At 37.9% G+C, this 14,342-nt stretch overlaps 2 protein-coding genes across 2 annotated transcripts in view; both read right to left on the reverse strand.

Annotated features, from left to right (window-relative positions):
* Positions 1-285: 285 nt before the first annotated feature.
* LOC119072762 lies at positions 286-3,627 on the reverse strand. The gene is made up of 5 exons (XM_037178057.1): positions 3,440-3,627; positions 2,771-3,315; positions 2,557-2,713; positions 2,386-2,482; positions 286-553 (listed from the first exon to the last, which is right to left on the reverse strand). Exons 1-5 carry the CDS (start codon positions 3,446-3,448, stop codon positions 507-509), a joined length of 855 nt encoding a protein of 284 aa, XP_037033952.1. The 5' UTR covers positions 3,449-3,627; the 3' UTR covers positions 286-506.
* Positions 3,628-8,645: 5,018 nt separating this feature from the next.
* The window catches only part of LOC119072741 (protein disks lost), a 118,843-nt gene continuing 113,146 nt past the window's right edge, over positions 8,646-14,342 (reverse strand). The window contains exons 7-12 of the mRNA XM_037178022.1: positions 13,372-14,293; positions 13,177-13,303; positions 12,972-13,111; positions 9,347-9,506; positions 8,920-9,266; positions 8,646-8,849 (exon numbers count right to left, since the gene is read on the reverse strand). Coding sequence (XP_037033917.1) covers positions 8,736-8,849; positions 8,920-9,266; positions 9,347-9,506; positions 12,972-13,111; positions 13,177-13,303; positions 13,372-14,293 — 1,810 coding nt within the window. The 3' untranslated portion in view covers positions 8,646-8,735. The remainder of the gene's footprint in view (positions 8,850-8,919; positions 9,267-9,346; positions 9,507-12,971; positions 13,112-13,176; positions 13,304-13,371; positions 14,294-14,342) is intronic.

The raw sequence follows: 14,342 nt of genomic DNA on the forward strand, positions 1-14,342 counted from the left end.
TTTTTTCAGAATTTTCGGAATTTTCAGAATTAAAATTCTCTAAAGTAAGCCCTGGTGTTAAATCTCGTATTCGGAGTCAAGTCTCCAATCAACATTTTACTTTTCACGAGCGGTTGCATAAAATGTTGACTCGAACATGTACCATTGTCTCTGTCACACGATGCGTGGCTCTGGCTCACATATTAGGAGTACCGTAATAGTGAATTGAGCACCGAATTGGTTTTCATGTTTTCAGTTATGAGAAAAGAAGCCAAAAAATTTTGAATAAAAAAAATTTAATTCTCTACGCTTGTAAATATAAATTAAATCGCTCGCTACAAGCTCTAGCTGAGGACTTTTCACTTCAAGTGAACACAATAAATATGAAAACTTCAAAAAACTTCAATGATTCTGTTAATGAAATACTGGCTCCCGCTTCCTATATGCATCACTTCATCTTCATCCAATCATGGCACATTGGCTACTATTGAGAGTGTACTTCACGCCGCTTAAATTAGGCGACTCCTTTAGTGATACGACTTTTTTGCGCTTTGGAGACCTTTTCCCTTCGCAGCTTAGAAATTGATTTTTAAAATTTTGTTATTGTGGACGAAAATCGTCTTAATTAATTGGAACTATCTTACTGGGACATTTTTTGTTGGGGTGTGTTGTATTTCGAGCCGAAGGCGAGTAATGCATCCCACAAACCTCACACGGTGGGGTTGAACAAAATTTAAATAGAGTCGCGACACCACCTCTGATTTTTTTAATATTCTTATTGAGGGACTCGAGTACTATAAGGAACCACATTCAGTTCGAAAAATTTTCCAGCCGTTTCGGAGAACCGGCACTCATGGCCGTGCGGGACCGACGAGTCAATTTGAATACAGATTGTTATCGCAACGGATAGAGGAACTAATTCTAAGCTAATTCGTATTGAAATGGCTCCCCTCGACAACTTGACCACGTAGCTACAGCCAGCTAAAGTCGAAAATTCGACATCTTTGAATGGTGATATGTCCAAGACGAAGAAAGTTTGAAACTCTTTGAATGGCGATATTGGTAGAGCATTCCATGCTCTAATAAACGCCGAGAATGGATCTTACAAAATTTGTCTGAATTGTAAAATATTTGAAAAATTTTATTTTCACCATCTTCGGCGAAACTAGGACTCATCTGCAATACACAGGTTGATCCTGTCTGCAACAAAACAATAATGCCTGATCAGCCTACAGTCTAAGCTTTACAACAATACCACACTCGCCATACCAGCCTCACAACAAGTATCTTTTGCGACATTTTGTTTGCAGCAAGGTCACTCTACGACGAAATCTTCAAGTGCCCGTTCCTTTAGAATGAGTGGAATTGTTACGCATTCTTTATAAATAAGTGGTATAAGTCATTTGCAGCAATTCTTACATTAATTACGTGTATCTGGAGTCGGTTAAAGCTGATTTCGCTAATCATTAGAGGAAATTTACCGTAAAAATATGTGGAAATCAGCTTTAACCGACTCCAGATACACGTAATTAATGTAAGAATTGCTGCAAATGACTTATATCACTTATTTATGAAGAATGCATAACAATTCTACTCATCCTAAAGGAAGGGGCACTTGAAGATAGATAATTATTTGAAAATTTTGTCGTAGAGTGACCTTGCTTTAAACAAAATGTCGCAACATATACTTGTTGTGAGACTGTTATGGCGAGTGTGGTATCGTTGTAAAGCTTAGACTGCAGGCTGATCAGGCATTATTGTTTTGTTGCAGACAGGATCAACCTGTGTATTGCAGATGAGTCCTAGTTTCGCCGAAGATGGTGAAAATAAAATTTTTCAAATATTTTACAATTCAGACAAATTTTGTAAAATCCATTCTCGGCGTTTATTAGAGCATGGAATGCTCTACCAATATCGCCATTCAAAGAGTTTCAAACTTTCTTCGGCTGGGACATATCACCATTCAAAGATGTCGAATTTTCGACTTTAGCTGGCTGTAGCTACGTGGTCAAGTTGTCAAGGGGAGCCATTTCAAAACGAATTAGCTTAGAATTAGTCGCTCTATCCGTTGCGATAACAATCTGTATTCAAATTGACTCGTCGGTCCCGCACGGCCATGAGTGCCGGTTCTCCGAAACGGCTGGAAATTTTTTCGAACTGAATGTGGTTCCTTATAGTACTCGAGTCCCTCAATAAGAATATTAAAAAAAATCAGAGGTGGTGTCGCGACTCTATTTAAATTTTGTTCAACCCCACCGTGCTCAACAAAAAAATGTTCCAGCAGTACAGTACGATACTTTGTTGTCTTGTGACCAGAAAATGCGAAAAACCGGTTTTGAGCGAGACAGTAATGACACATTTTCTGGCCGCCAGACAACAACAAATTTTTGTGCACCAAACACTTACTTTTGCGAATACATCGATTGGATCTCCTAACCTCGCTGTCTATCAAGTGACAAGTAAATTCTTTCGTATTGACTTTCCTGTTCAATGCGATTCGCACCTAAATTGATGATTAGCAAAGTTAACCAGTTGAGAGAACTTGGAATTGAGATTGAGAAAGACAAACTAAAGCACCTCCTTCAACCGCAATGAGTGTCCGTGATTAAGAATGTTTTCTGGGTGCAACGGCACAGAATGTGGTTCCACATGTAGAGCAACACTGTCCTTCGATTGCGTGATTAAAACGCTTTCTTCTCGGCTTTCTTTTTCAAATGGCAGCATACTCTTAATTCTGTAATTAGTCGGTTTTTTTTAGTTTGAATGGATTGATGATACAACATGTCCTTACTCTCGAACTTCTGACAATTGACCGGAGTCGCTAAGTAGTGATTGTTCATTCGTAACGACGTTACCAATTTCTGGAATTTCAAAGTGCGTTCGAGCACTTACATCCAATGGATCTGATTTCATTCCCTGAGTATCAACCAAAATGTTCAAATGCTTTTGCATCTGAAGAATTAACTCCTGCTGATGTTTTAAATGGCGCTTTGTCATTGCCAATTGTTCACTGCTTTCAGCCAAACTGTTTAAATTGATGTCTGATTGTTCAATGTCACAATCAATTACATTCAGAGCCTCAGCTGCATCCGAATCGAGTTCAGCATCCAATGCCGGATCGACATAATTGAAAATGTCAAAATCCGGACATTCCAGCCCAAATTCAGCGACCATTTCGTCGAGCAAATGACGGTCGCTTCTACCGTAATGTATAAAGAGATCGTCGATCCCTTCAATCTCATTGAACTCGGCATTCTGTTGCTGCAGCCGCTCTATTTCAGCAGACATTTGCAGTTCTTCAGCGAGAATGCTTGTAGTCAGATCGATCGCCGTATGCTGAAAATAATTGCACATTGTGGATGTTCGCAGTGTCAATGGCATTGGAATTCAAAGAAAAGTGTCTAGCAGTGTCTAACTACTGGCTCAACTTTTGCTTCATCTTTTTTGAATTAATTCTTACCACATTCATTGTTCTTGTTGTACACAACAAACAACACAAATAAAACAAAAAATTAAATAAAAATCTTAAAAAATAAATTATCGAAACAACATTTGAATCTTAACATTCAACACGCCCGAAACAAACAAAAATTTGCGTCGAATGAGAGTGGTCAAATTGATCTGTCGTAAAATTGTGTAGGTAAAGCTGAGCCTATGGAGACATGACAGACACGAATGCATGCGATGCATAGATTTAACCCTTCGGTGTCTCTTGGGCCCAATCCAACTTACAAATAAAGAAATGGATCGAAAATACACTTCATAAGTGAGTGAAATGACAAAAATAAATTGCTTATAACACCAGCCTAATAACGGTCAGTCCATGCGGGCAAGATTAGGAGCGAGGATTTCAATACAAATAATGAAATTTATTGTCATTTGAGGGATTCTTTTGAAATTGGCGCTATTTTTTCAGGGACTTTTTAACAATGAAAGTAAATGGATAGGTATGGCCAAACGTTCAAATTTGTTCTAGCCGGAGCACATACGGATTTGCATGGCGCCACCTCAAACGAACTCATTTCTAGTGCAAATTTCCACTAGAAATGAGTTCGTTTGAGGTGGCGCAATGCAAATCCGTATGTGCTCCGACTTGTATGGACTGGCCATACCTACTTATCTACTTTCATTGCTTTTTTATACATGCCTAATTAGGCCTTGTTGCCTTGACTCCAAATAGTTATTTATCTACCAAGGTAGGTATGAAGGTATTTTTTCGCACTAGATGTCGATCGAGGCGAAGCCGAGGTCGACAAGACGTCGTGTGCGAAAAAATACCGGCATACCTACCGTGGCAGATACAACGTTTTTCGCAATTTCGGGCCATAATCACCTTTCCAATGCAAAATATTACCAAAATTTCTACCAAACATTCACATGCAAACATGAATTCATTTGAACGATCAAGCAACCTGTTCTATATACACATTGCAATGTGATGTATAGAGACGCGCTAAATAAAATCAAGTAGTCAATGCTTAGTATGTACGCTCTGTATAATTGTGTGACTCTGTAGCCGAATGGCTATGGTCGTTGCTTGGTGTTTGGAAGAATTTTGGTGTTGGATGTTCAAATCTTGGACTGTGCAAAGTTTTTATTTATACAATTTAGTCTTTCTTAAAGGTACTGAGCTATGTAGCGTGCGAAAAAAATGTGAAAAGGCCCAAGTGCGAAAAAAATAATCAAAAACGCACTGTGAAATAAATACCTTCAAAACGACATTAAATGGATGCATGGAAAGGTGATGATTATGGACCGGAATTGCGAAAAAGTGTTTTTGTTTGTACACCAGCTGGTGATATTCAGCTGGTGCTGTGCACATCCAAATCTTTTAATAATTGTAACTTGCTTTCTGTCGCGTGTTTAACATTACGACTACATATCATATTTCCAAATAAGCTATTTCGCGCCATATTTCTTCGCTATTTCTTAAACTTTCATATATTCTATGATGAGTAGGGATGGGAGACGTTCAAAATTATCGATAATATCAATCGAAAGAAATTATCGATAATTGATTAATCATATCGTTATCGATAATTTAATAATTATCGATAATTATCAAAATATCGAAATTCGATAATTATCAAAATTTCGATATTTTGATATTTATCTGAAAATTAATGATAATATACCAATATATCGGAATATATCGATAAATATCGGATTTTCGGACCGAAATATCGAATTATCGATATCTTGATAATTATCAAAATATCAATAATTATCGATTGTCGATATTTTTTTGATAATTTTCGATAAAAAAAGTCGATAATTATCGATTATCGATAATCATTATCATTATCGCTCATGCCTAATGATGAGGTCTTTGGAACGTGTGCCCTCATTTGCAATGTGTGCAAAAATCTGTGCACTTTTCATTGTAATTTTAAGCTATTTTCGTCAATTTTGCTAAATTTTATCCTATTTCTTAGATCTCGAAGAGACTTTTCCAAAGAGCAGCCATTTGTTGACGTTGGACTACTTTTAAATAAAATTTGAGGAAATTTTCGTTCCGTTTTAACGTTTTTCGCAGAGCTGACATAGGCAGATCTTAGAGTAATTATACCTAGAGAGGAAATTTGTACGACGAAATGTGGTCCCAACATCAGTTTGTATACAGTGTTCAAAGAGAGTTCTCATTTTGACATATCACCCATCGAGATCAGTTGAATTAACTGGTTTTTTTTACCCTTTTTACATACAAACTTTGACGTATCACCCATCGAGATCAGTTAATTTAACTGGTTTTTTCCTCTGTTTTTACGCTCTTTGAACACTGTATAAGATACACATTTCGCATAAATTTACACCAATGCATGTATGCGTTGACGTTATTTCGCTTTTGATAGCTCACTAAAGTAAGAGGGGACCACACATTTTACGTTATTTTGTTCGAAATTTCCTCTCTAGGTATAATTACTCTTAGAGGCAGATGGCCTCGCAAATTTCCTCCAAACAATCCATTTTCCTGACAAATCGTTAGGAAAGTGGATAGTTTGGAGGAAATTTACGGTATGATTACACGACCTGCCAATGTCATCATATTTTCTGGTTCTAATCGAGTACTAGGATGAAATTTGATGACATTTGTAGCACTCGTTCCGAAGATATGGGAAATGAAGTTACGCGTAGGAAGGTGGGAAAGAATTTTTTTTTAGTAATTTTGACGTGCGATAGCTCGTTGGAAAGGTCTTGGCTATTTCTAGGAAATGGGATGGCTGAATAGTTTTGTGGCGCTTCAGTGAAATCCACAATTTAACGACGGTATTGCTGTTCGTAACAAAACAGGTTCTGGGAAAGAGAAAGAGGCGATGATCAAGGGTTGACTTGAGAGTAAAAAGCGGAAGAATCGCGGTAGGGGATTATGTAATTATGAAACGGAACGACGACATGATGGCCAAAACCATGATGGACCTTCCGTAACGCAGTAGCATGTACTAATGCTTGATTTCCTCTTACGACTTTTACTCTCCGTTTGAACTCCGTTTACTCTTGAAACAATAAAAAAGAGGCGTGGCTTAGCTAAACGGAGCGTACACGGCGTAAGACGAAATCAAGCATAATGCTTAGTTTCCTATTACCAAAAAAGTACTCCGTCTGAGAGACATTTTTTTTTTTTTAAATTGTTTGTTTATTTGACAGCTTGCTCTCTCGCGGCTCTACCACGGAGTATTTTTGTTGAATGGAGTGGATACTTAAGAGTCATATCGCCAAGACTTCAGGTGACTGGGGAACAAGCCGACTCCGATTTTAATGAGTGATAGCTCGTTGGATTCGTCTTTCAATTCTAGGAAACACGTATCTTTCACTTTTTCTAAAAAAAATTGTTTTCTGTGAAAAGTGTTCAAAAGTGATCACATGTCAGAGAGTACCGAAAACAGTTTTTCGGCAATAACTCAAGAAAAAATTATTTTAAATTGTTATAATGTTGTACGATTGTCGGCCTTGGAAAGACCTACAGATAGAGTATACGCACTGCTTGGTGCTAGTTGATCCACGAGAGCTATGACTTAAAATATAGTGAATGTTCGGAGAGTACTGCTTCTCTGCAGCTTCGTTGTTCCACGGAACTAAGTATGGGGTGTTGTAGCTGGCCTCACCCACTATCGTTCCACACATAAATGAGCCCAGTACTTTTGTGCTGCAAGCCCACAGAAGTGTTAGAAAAAAAGTTGGTGCCAAAATGCAGATTTTTTTCTTCTTTCTGAGGGCTCTACAGCTGGAACAGCATCTGGAACGGTACTATGGCAGTCATTCTTTATCGTCTACTATTCTTTTACCTTATCAATAGAAAAACGCTTCGATATGTCACGAATATATCAGATCCACTATTAGTAATATCAAGAGAAAAATCATTAAATTTTTCTCGGAGGATTTTAGTCAAATAAAGTGTTAGCGTATAGCAAATGACCTCAGGACTCCGGAACAGTAATTAGTTTTTCAATTGGACCAATATTTGCTACGTGACAGAGTTTGGAAAAACGACATGATCAAGTGGGAGCAAACGGTTTGCCAAACTTCTGTCGCTTAGCAAATATTGGTCCAATTGAAAAACTAACTACTGTTCTGGAGCCCTGAGGTCATTTGCTATACGCTAACACTTTATTTGACTAAAATCCTCCGAGAAAAATTTGATAATTTTTCTCTTGATATTGCTAACATTGGATCTGATATATTCGTGACATATCGAAGCGTTTTTCTATTGATAAGGTAAAAGAATAGTAGACGATAAAGAATGACTGCCATAGTACCGTTCCAGATGCTGTTCCAGCTGTAGAGCCCTCAGAAAGAAAGAAAAAATCTGCATTTTGGCACCAACTTTTTTTCTAACACTTCTGTGGGCTTGCAGCACAAAAGTAAAAGCTACAACACCCCATACTAGTTCCGTGGAACAACGAAGCTGCAGAGAAGCAGTACTCTCCGAACATTCACTATATTTTAAGTCATAGCTCTCGTGGATCAACTAGCACCAAGCGGTGCGTATGCTCTATCTGTAGGTCTTTCCAAGACCGACAATCGTACAACATTACAACAATTTAAAATATTTTTTTCTTGAGTTATTGCCGAAAAACTGTTTTCGGTACTCTCTGACATGTGAACACTTTTGAACACTTTTCACAGAAAACAAATTTTTTTTAGAAAAAGTGAAAGATACGTGTTTCCTAGAATTGAAAGACGAATCCAACGAGCTATCACTCATTAAAATCGGAGTCGGCTTGTTCCCCAATCACCTGAAGTCTTGGCGATATGACTCTTAACAATAAAAAACTGAATTTATATGGGAATTTTGGACTACTGCGTCGTGGAGGGGCCTCTTACCTAAATTCTTTTCTTGTGCCTGTTCTTGGAGTGCGTTGGTTCTATCTACTAACTGCGAGGCTATTACTTCGTTGCGTCATTGCTTCATTCCAAGAAAAAGCGAAGTTTCTTTTCTTTTTAATTTCCGCTTTGGATTCTTGACGGTTGCAAAACAGTAGAAGAAAGTAGGTTTTATGTAGTCGGCGGACTCTGAGGGGCAATTATTTTAAAGAATTTGGAAGCTAAGGCAGTACAGTACAATGAAAATTGCTGTTTTTCTGAATTTTACGTAAATTTCAGAAAATTACTTAGGGACCGGCCGAATCTTATTGCCGACGGGAAAAATGCCAAAGTTTCGTCAAACATTTTAAAATTCACAACATTCGATTTATTGATAAAAAAACAATTGAACTTTTTACATAAACAATAATGTAAAATCACTGCAACCGTTCGTTTTAAAACAAATCCTGCAGCATTTCCATGAACAAACATTCAACTTTATCGACAGTCATATCGGCTGACCTTGACGCCACTTTCGATACCAAAGACGACATACTTTTGAGCAAATCCTAAAAAACAAAATTCATCTCCGGTCAGTCCACTTCCAATCGCATCCCCAAAATCAAATCACAAATTTACCTCAGGCCATTCCTCACGTAGAAGACTAACAAATTGTTCGTTGAGCGATGGAATCGTTACAAAATGCTTCTCTATCAAAGTCACCAGCAACCTCTCCAATGCTTCGAATGAGTTGAACGGACAGCCAATCAGTCTATGCATCAGGCAATGGCTTATTAAATTCGAAAAGATGTGCCGCGATTTCGTTGGACAAATATTTGGCAGACTGTCTCGTTCTTCGGAATCATCACCATCTGTACCACCCGTTTCATCGTTTGGTTTTGTCCAATATTCTAATAGGCTGCAGTCCCAAAGCCTCGTAAATGCGTCTAACAATTCAGGTTGTAACAGGTCTGGACGACTGTACACTGTTGTTTGGAAGACAATAGAACCGTTTCATCATTGATTCGATTTGATTTCCATTGGTTTTTTGTGTGGATCAACTCACCCAAAGACAATACCAGATGTAATGTGGAAAAGCAGATTGTCTTGCAGATGGGCGATGGTAAAACTCCGCATGTTAGGAGCTCTGCAATATCTTCAATGACCAATTGAATATTTATTGAATTGGAGCGTTCGGGTCGCATGGATGCATAATGTAGCTCCATCTGAAAATTGTTTGATGGTGTCACAGTGTGACTATATTGTTGGACTTTACTAGATAATAAGACAGGGCCACGATCTTTAATGAATTCTTTTAATTTAACGGTCAGAGACACCAAGCAGACAGTCATAGAAAGCTGGTTGAATTAGCCTTGACTAGAATTTTCTGGTACCAGTTTTCATTGGCTATTCCGTAAGCACTCGTGAAGAGTCTTGGAAATTATTTATTATTTCTGATACGATCATGATCCATGCAGTATTGCTACGGAAAATAACGTATTTGTCCTAGCAGTGCAGGTGTAATTCCATACTCCTTACGTTATCTAAGATTGTTTTTTGTTCCATGTTGTTTGCCATGGAAATTGGTGGAACAAAATATTTTTTACCGGAAAATTGAAAACGGGGAAGCCATTCATATGAAAACCTTTAAAGTCGAATATCTCCGAAATTACAACATCCCAACAAAAATCTCTTCGAGAAAAGTGTGACGCAGTCTTTGAAATACAATTTCTAAAATGAATGATATCGCTAGAGTTGACGCTTTCAGCTTCGTTACGCAAAAATTAAATTTTACACCCAATTTTAGTTCAAACAGGCTGGCTTAGTTTTTCTCATCATCTGCCAAATAATTTTTACCAAAAAAAAATTTGACTGGAAACAACCAAAATTTTACCAAAAAAATCTGCGTCGCAAAGTGGCAAATGTTCAGGAACAGACCAGCAAGAAAATTTATCTGCCACGTGCGACGCAGATTTTTTTGGTAAAATTTTGGTTGTTTCCAGTCAAATTGTTTTTGGTAAAAATTATTTGGCAGATGATGAGAAAAACTAAGCCAGCTTGTTTGAACTAAAATTGTGTGTAAAATTTAATTTTTGCGTAACGAAGCTGAAAGCGTCAACTCTAGCGATATCATTCATTTTAGAAATTGTATTTCAAAGACTGCGTCACACTTTTCTCGAAGAGATTTTTGTTGGGATATCAGTCGTTTTAGAAGTGTAGTCAACACTGCTTTTTATAACAGTTTACAGTTTTAATTCAAAAATTTTACGAAAATCGAAAATTTGACGAAATTCGAAAATTTGACGAAATTCGAAAATTTGACGAAATTCGAAAATTTGACGAAATTTCGAAAATTTGACGAAATTCGAAAATTTGACGAAATTCGAAAACTTGACGAAATTCGAAAACTTGACGAAATTTGACGAAATTCAAAAAAATTGACGAAATTTGACGAAATTAGAAAATTTGACGAAATTGGAAAATTTGACGAAATTCGAAAATTTGACGAAATTCGAAAATTTGACGAAATTCGAAAATTTGACGAAATTCGAAAATTTGACGAAATTCGAAAATTTGACGAAATTTGACGAAATTCGAAAATTTGACGAAAGTAATTCTCTATCTGCCACCATTCAAGAAATATCTCCAAAACCCCAATTGACCCACCCATTTCCAACTTTCGACATTTTTCACATATGCCCCTCTGTTCTACTCGTAAAACTCTGAGACTTTGCCGAAGAAAGTAATTCTCTATCTCTCATAACCCAAAAAAATATTAGTCCTTTCATCGTACGCTCGAGAATTTGGTCACTCTAATCACTCTAGCTCAAACGAATCTGTCCCGATTTTTTTAATTATTTTTTGTTCGAATCGTGTTACGAATACCTTTCATTTGATGGGTCGCACGCCTCTGTAGGTTTCAATACAGCTAAGCTACACCCGAAAACGCGTTCCCGACCCTCGAAAACCACACTCAGAAACCACTTCGAGGTCAATAAAACAAAATTCTGGTTTTTCCTGGGGTAATGGCGTATCAAATTTTCATTTTTATGCCCACCCTGAGGTTCCTGCAAAATTTCATGGAGATTGGCTGACTAGTTTCCGAGATCGACCGTCGATAGATAGACAGATAGATAGACAGATAGACAGATAGATAGAAACATACAGAGTAAGTTGAAAGATTTTGATTGTTTGGAAAACGTTAATTTGGTGCATTTTCTATCAAAATGACCAACTTCAAAACGATGTATCTCCGGCAATTTTAAAGTTACATAGTCGAGTGATAGCTCGTTTTGCTCGTATTTGAAGCGCGAATAGGATTTGTGGTGATACAGGCCAAAGGAAAGAATCTTAAATTCTCGCCTATATATAGTTGCCGCGTCTCAAAAAAATTTCTTCGTTCTTTTTTTGGAAGTTAGACTGCGTCAAGTCCTCCGCTATCGCTCCGGACATGATCTTTTTGAAAAATTCTGTTCAGAATTGGTATGGCTTCTTACCGATATTTCATGGAAGAACTTTTTTCGGTGGAGTCAAAATGAGGTCTCCCCCAAAAATTGTCCCGGAAAATTTACTAATTTTTAAGCCATTTTTCTTGGGTATTCACCAGCTGGGTTTAATGGATACCGTCTGAATTCTGTTAATGGTTAGGTTTAGGTAACAGCAGGTGCTTGGCTTTCGTAAATAACAGACGGAAATATCTGAGTAACTAAACAATCTTGAACGACCGGTTAAAGGACTTTCACCCACAAGATATCCTGAGCTCTATTTTTAGTACATGGAGATTGACCACCGATAGTATCAATTCTGAAATTGTTCGAAATTTGGGTTCCAAGAGTGTGTGACCCACGTGGATACATCGAGGAACTCCTTATATTAGTTGATCTCACTCTCATAATGCAGTAAATAATGAATAGCCACATGAAAAGCCTCAAAAAAGAGATAAAATTTCATCGATTTGGGGTGGACTTCCACTAAAATCGCTCCAACCCTCTGCAGTGAAACTTATCCAAGGATGTTTTTCCATAGCATGGTACTACTGAGGCTAGGCTACTTTGCCATACATATCATGTCATGGACATGTGTCACTGCAGGCGGTCAGGGACTCGGGAAAATCACCAACTTTTTCACCTAAAATTATTGTTATCATCAACAGGTCAACATGGACCTGGTGGTGTGTATACTCAAAATGTGCGTCTCTTCAAGGCCTACAAGGCTAGCGAAAAAAGTTTTCTCCCTCGATTAATCGCAAGAAAATGATTTTGGGGCTCTTTTGGCAGAAAGACCTCGAGCGTCGACAACAAAATATAATACACCAAACGTAGTACTACGTTTTACTCGCAATAGTTCAACGAATCGAATGAGATATAACTCAATAATATCCGTGACCCATCGTCCCAAATGTCTGATTTTGTTCGATGTTTTGGCGATATCACTCTTCATGGCTTTTCCGGCTGGAAAATTAATTTTCCATTTTTCGGGAAAAAGAATCAATTTTTAAGGCAAACTTAAAGAACTTAAGTAGCACGGAGACATTTTTTCGACACAATGACCTGGAGAGGATAGTGACCTGCTACTGCCAGCAAATCACATTATGCTTTCGCTTGAGTTCGAAATTGTCTATTCTTTTAAGTTAATCTACAATGGAATCGAAAACCGTGGATCCGTCATCTGTGCATAACTCATTTAGATACCTGAATTTGCCCGAGTAAATTGGACGCGAATTTTTTTACGGATCCAAGGTCAAAGCTCATCACATTTGGTTGCTTTCCCAATGCAGTTCGGTTTTTGATTAGCTTGTTGGCGTCTCCCGATAAATCCTTTGTGAAGAACTCTGAAAGATTTCAATTGAAATTCAACAAAATTTTAGTTCGCTTTGTCGCATGAACTCATCCTTACCGATTCCAACCAAATTCATATTTTTCCATTCGTTGGCTTTCAGCTTGCATTTCTCGACCGCTAGATTTGTGCACGTTTGTTTCACTATTGATAGTGTCTCGTTCGGCAGGAGAGCGTCGAAGGCTTTCTGTTTTTTGAAGAAACGGTCGAATCGTAAGTCATTAAGGCTGGAATTTCATTCACGTAAAAATGTACCTTCACACGCTCCCTTGTCATTTGCGGCACACATTCGTCCCACTTCTTATTCAGTTGTTGTTGTGCGTTTGTGAACCGTTCAAACATTTCATTGGCCACTTTTCGTTTGTCCGTTTCGATAATGGAAGTCAGTCCTTCGTTAACCACCCGTTTCATAGGAACCAGAATTTCGATTTGAAAATCTTTGATCACAGCCGATACGGTCCGTTCGATAACAAATTCAATTGTTCTTCGCACAGATAGACTTTGTGACTGTAGAAAAGCCTCTGCCAATTTTGTCTGATCATGAGTGTCTCGCGACGTTTTCGTTTCGTTGGCTTTTTGGGTCGTAATGTGACGATATTTGCCGCTGCGAGAAACAGTCTTCGAATACTTGGCTGGCATTATCGACACACGAAAATCTCTCAGAAACGGGCACGCCGCATTCAAAATGTTTTCCATCATTGGATCGAGCGTGGCTAAAATTCTCTTTTCCGTAGATTGTCCACAATTGATTGATTGCTTGAATTGTGACGGCTTTTCGATAGTGACCAATGTACATTGCATGGCATCAAGACAGGAATTCATTTGGTGGTTGGTGATCATAAATTTTCTGTTGGTAAAATAGTCGGACACCGACTTGGGCACTAACACTTGGACGATTGCCATGCCATCGTCTTTTTTGGCTATTGACAGTGTTTGACGATACTTATGATAATCGTCGGGTATGTTTGATTGCTCGAATAACCATCCCAGACAGGTTCTGATTATAAATAATGACGTGGGTCGCATTCGATTTTCTGCTTCGTTCGATTCGGTCTCTGTGGCTCTGTTGTATATATCGTACAGCATATGAAATATGTCGACGAAGTAACTCAATCTCAGTGTTATGTAGTCCAACATTGATAGAAATTGCACCAGCCAAGGAATTGTTACAATCAGCCTGTGTACCGAAAAATAAAAATTTTCAATATTCAGTCGTTTTCTGCTGA

The sequence above is a fragment of the Bradysia coprophila genome (genome assembly GCF_014529535.1).
Source record: "Bradysia coprophila strain Holo2 chromosome IV unlocalized genomic scaffold, BU_Bcop_v1 contig_84, whole genome shotgun sequence".
NCBI classification, from domain to species: domain Eukaryota; kingdom Metazoa; phylum Arthropoda; class Insecta; order Diptera; family Sciaridae; genus Bradysia; species Bradysia coprophila.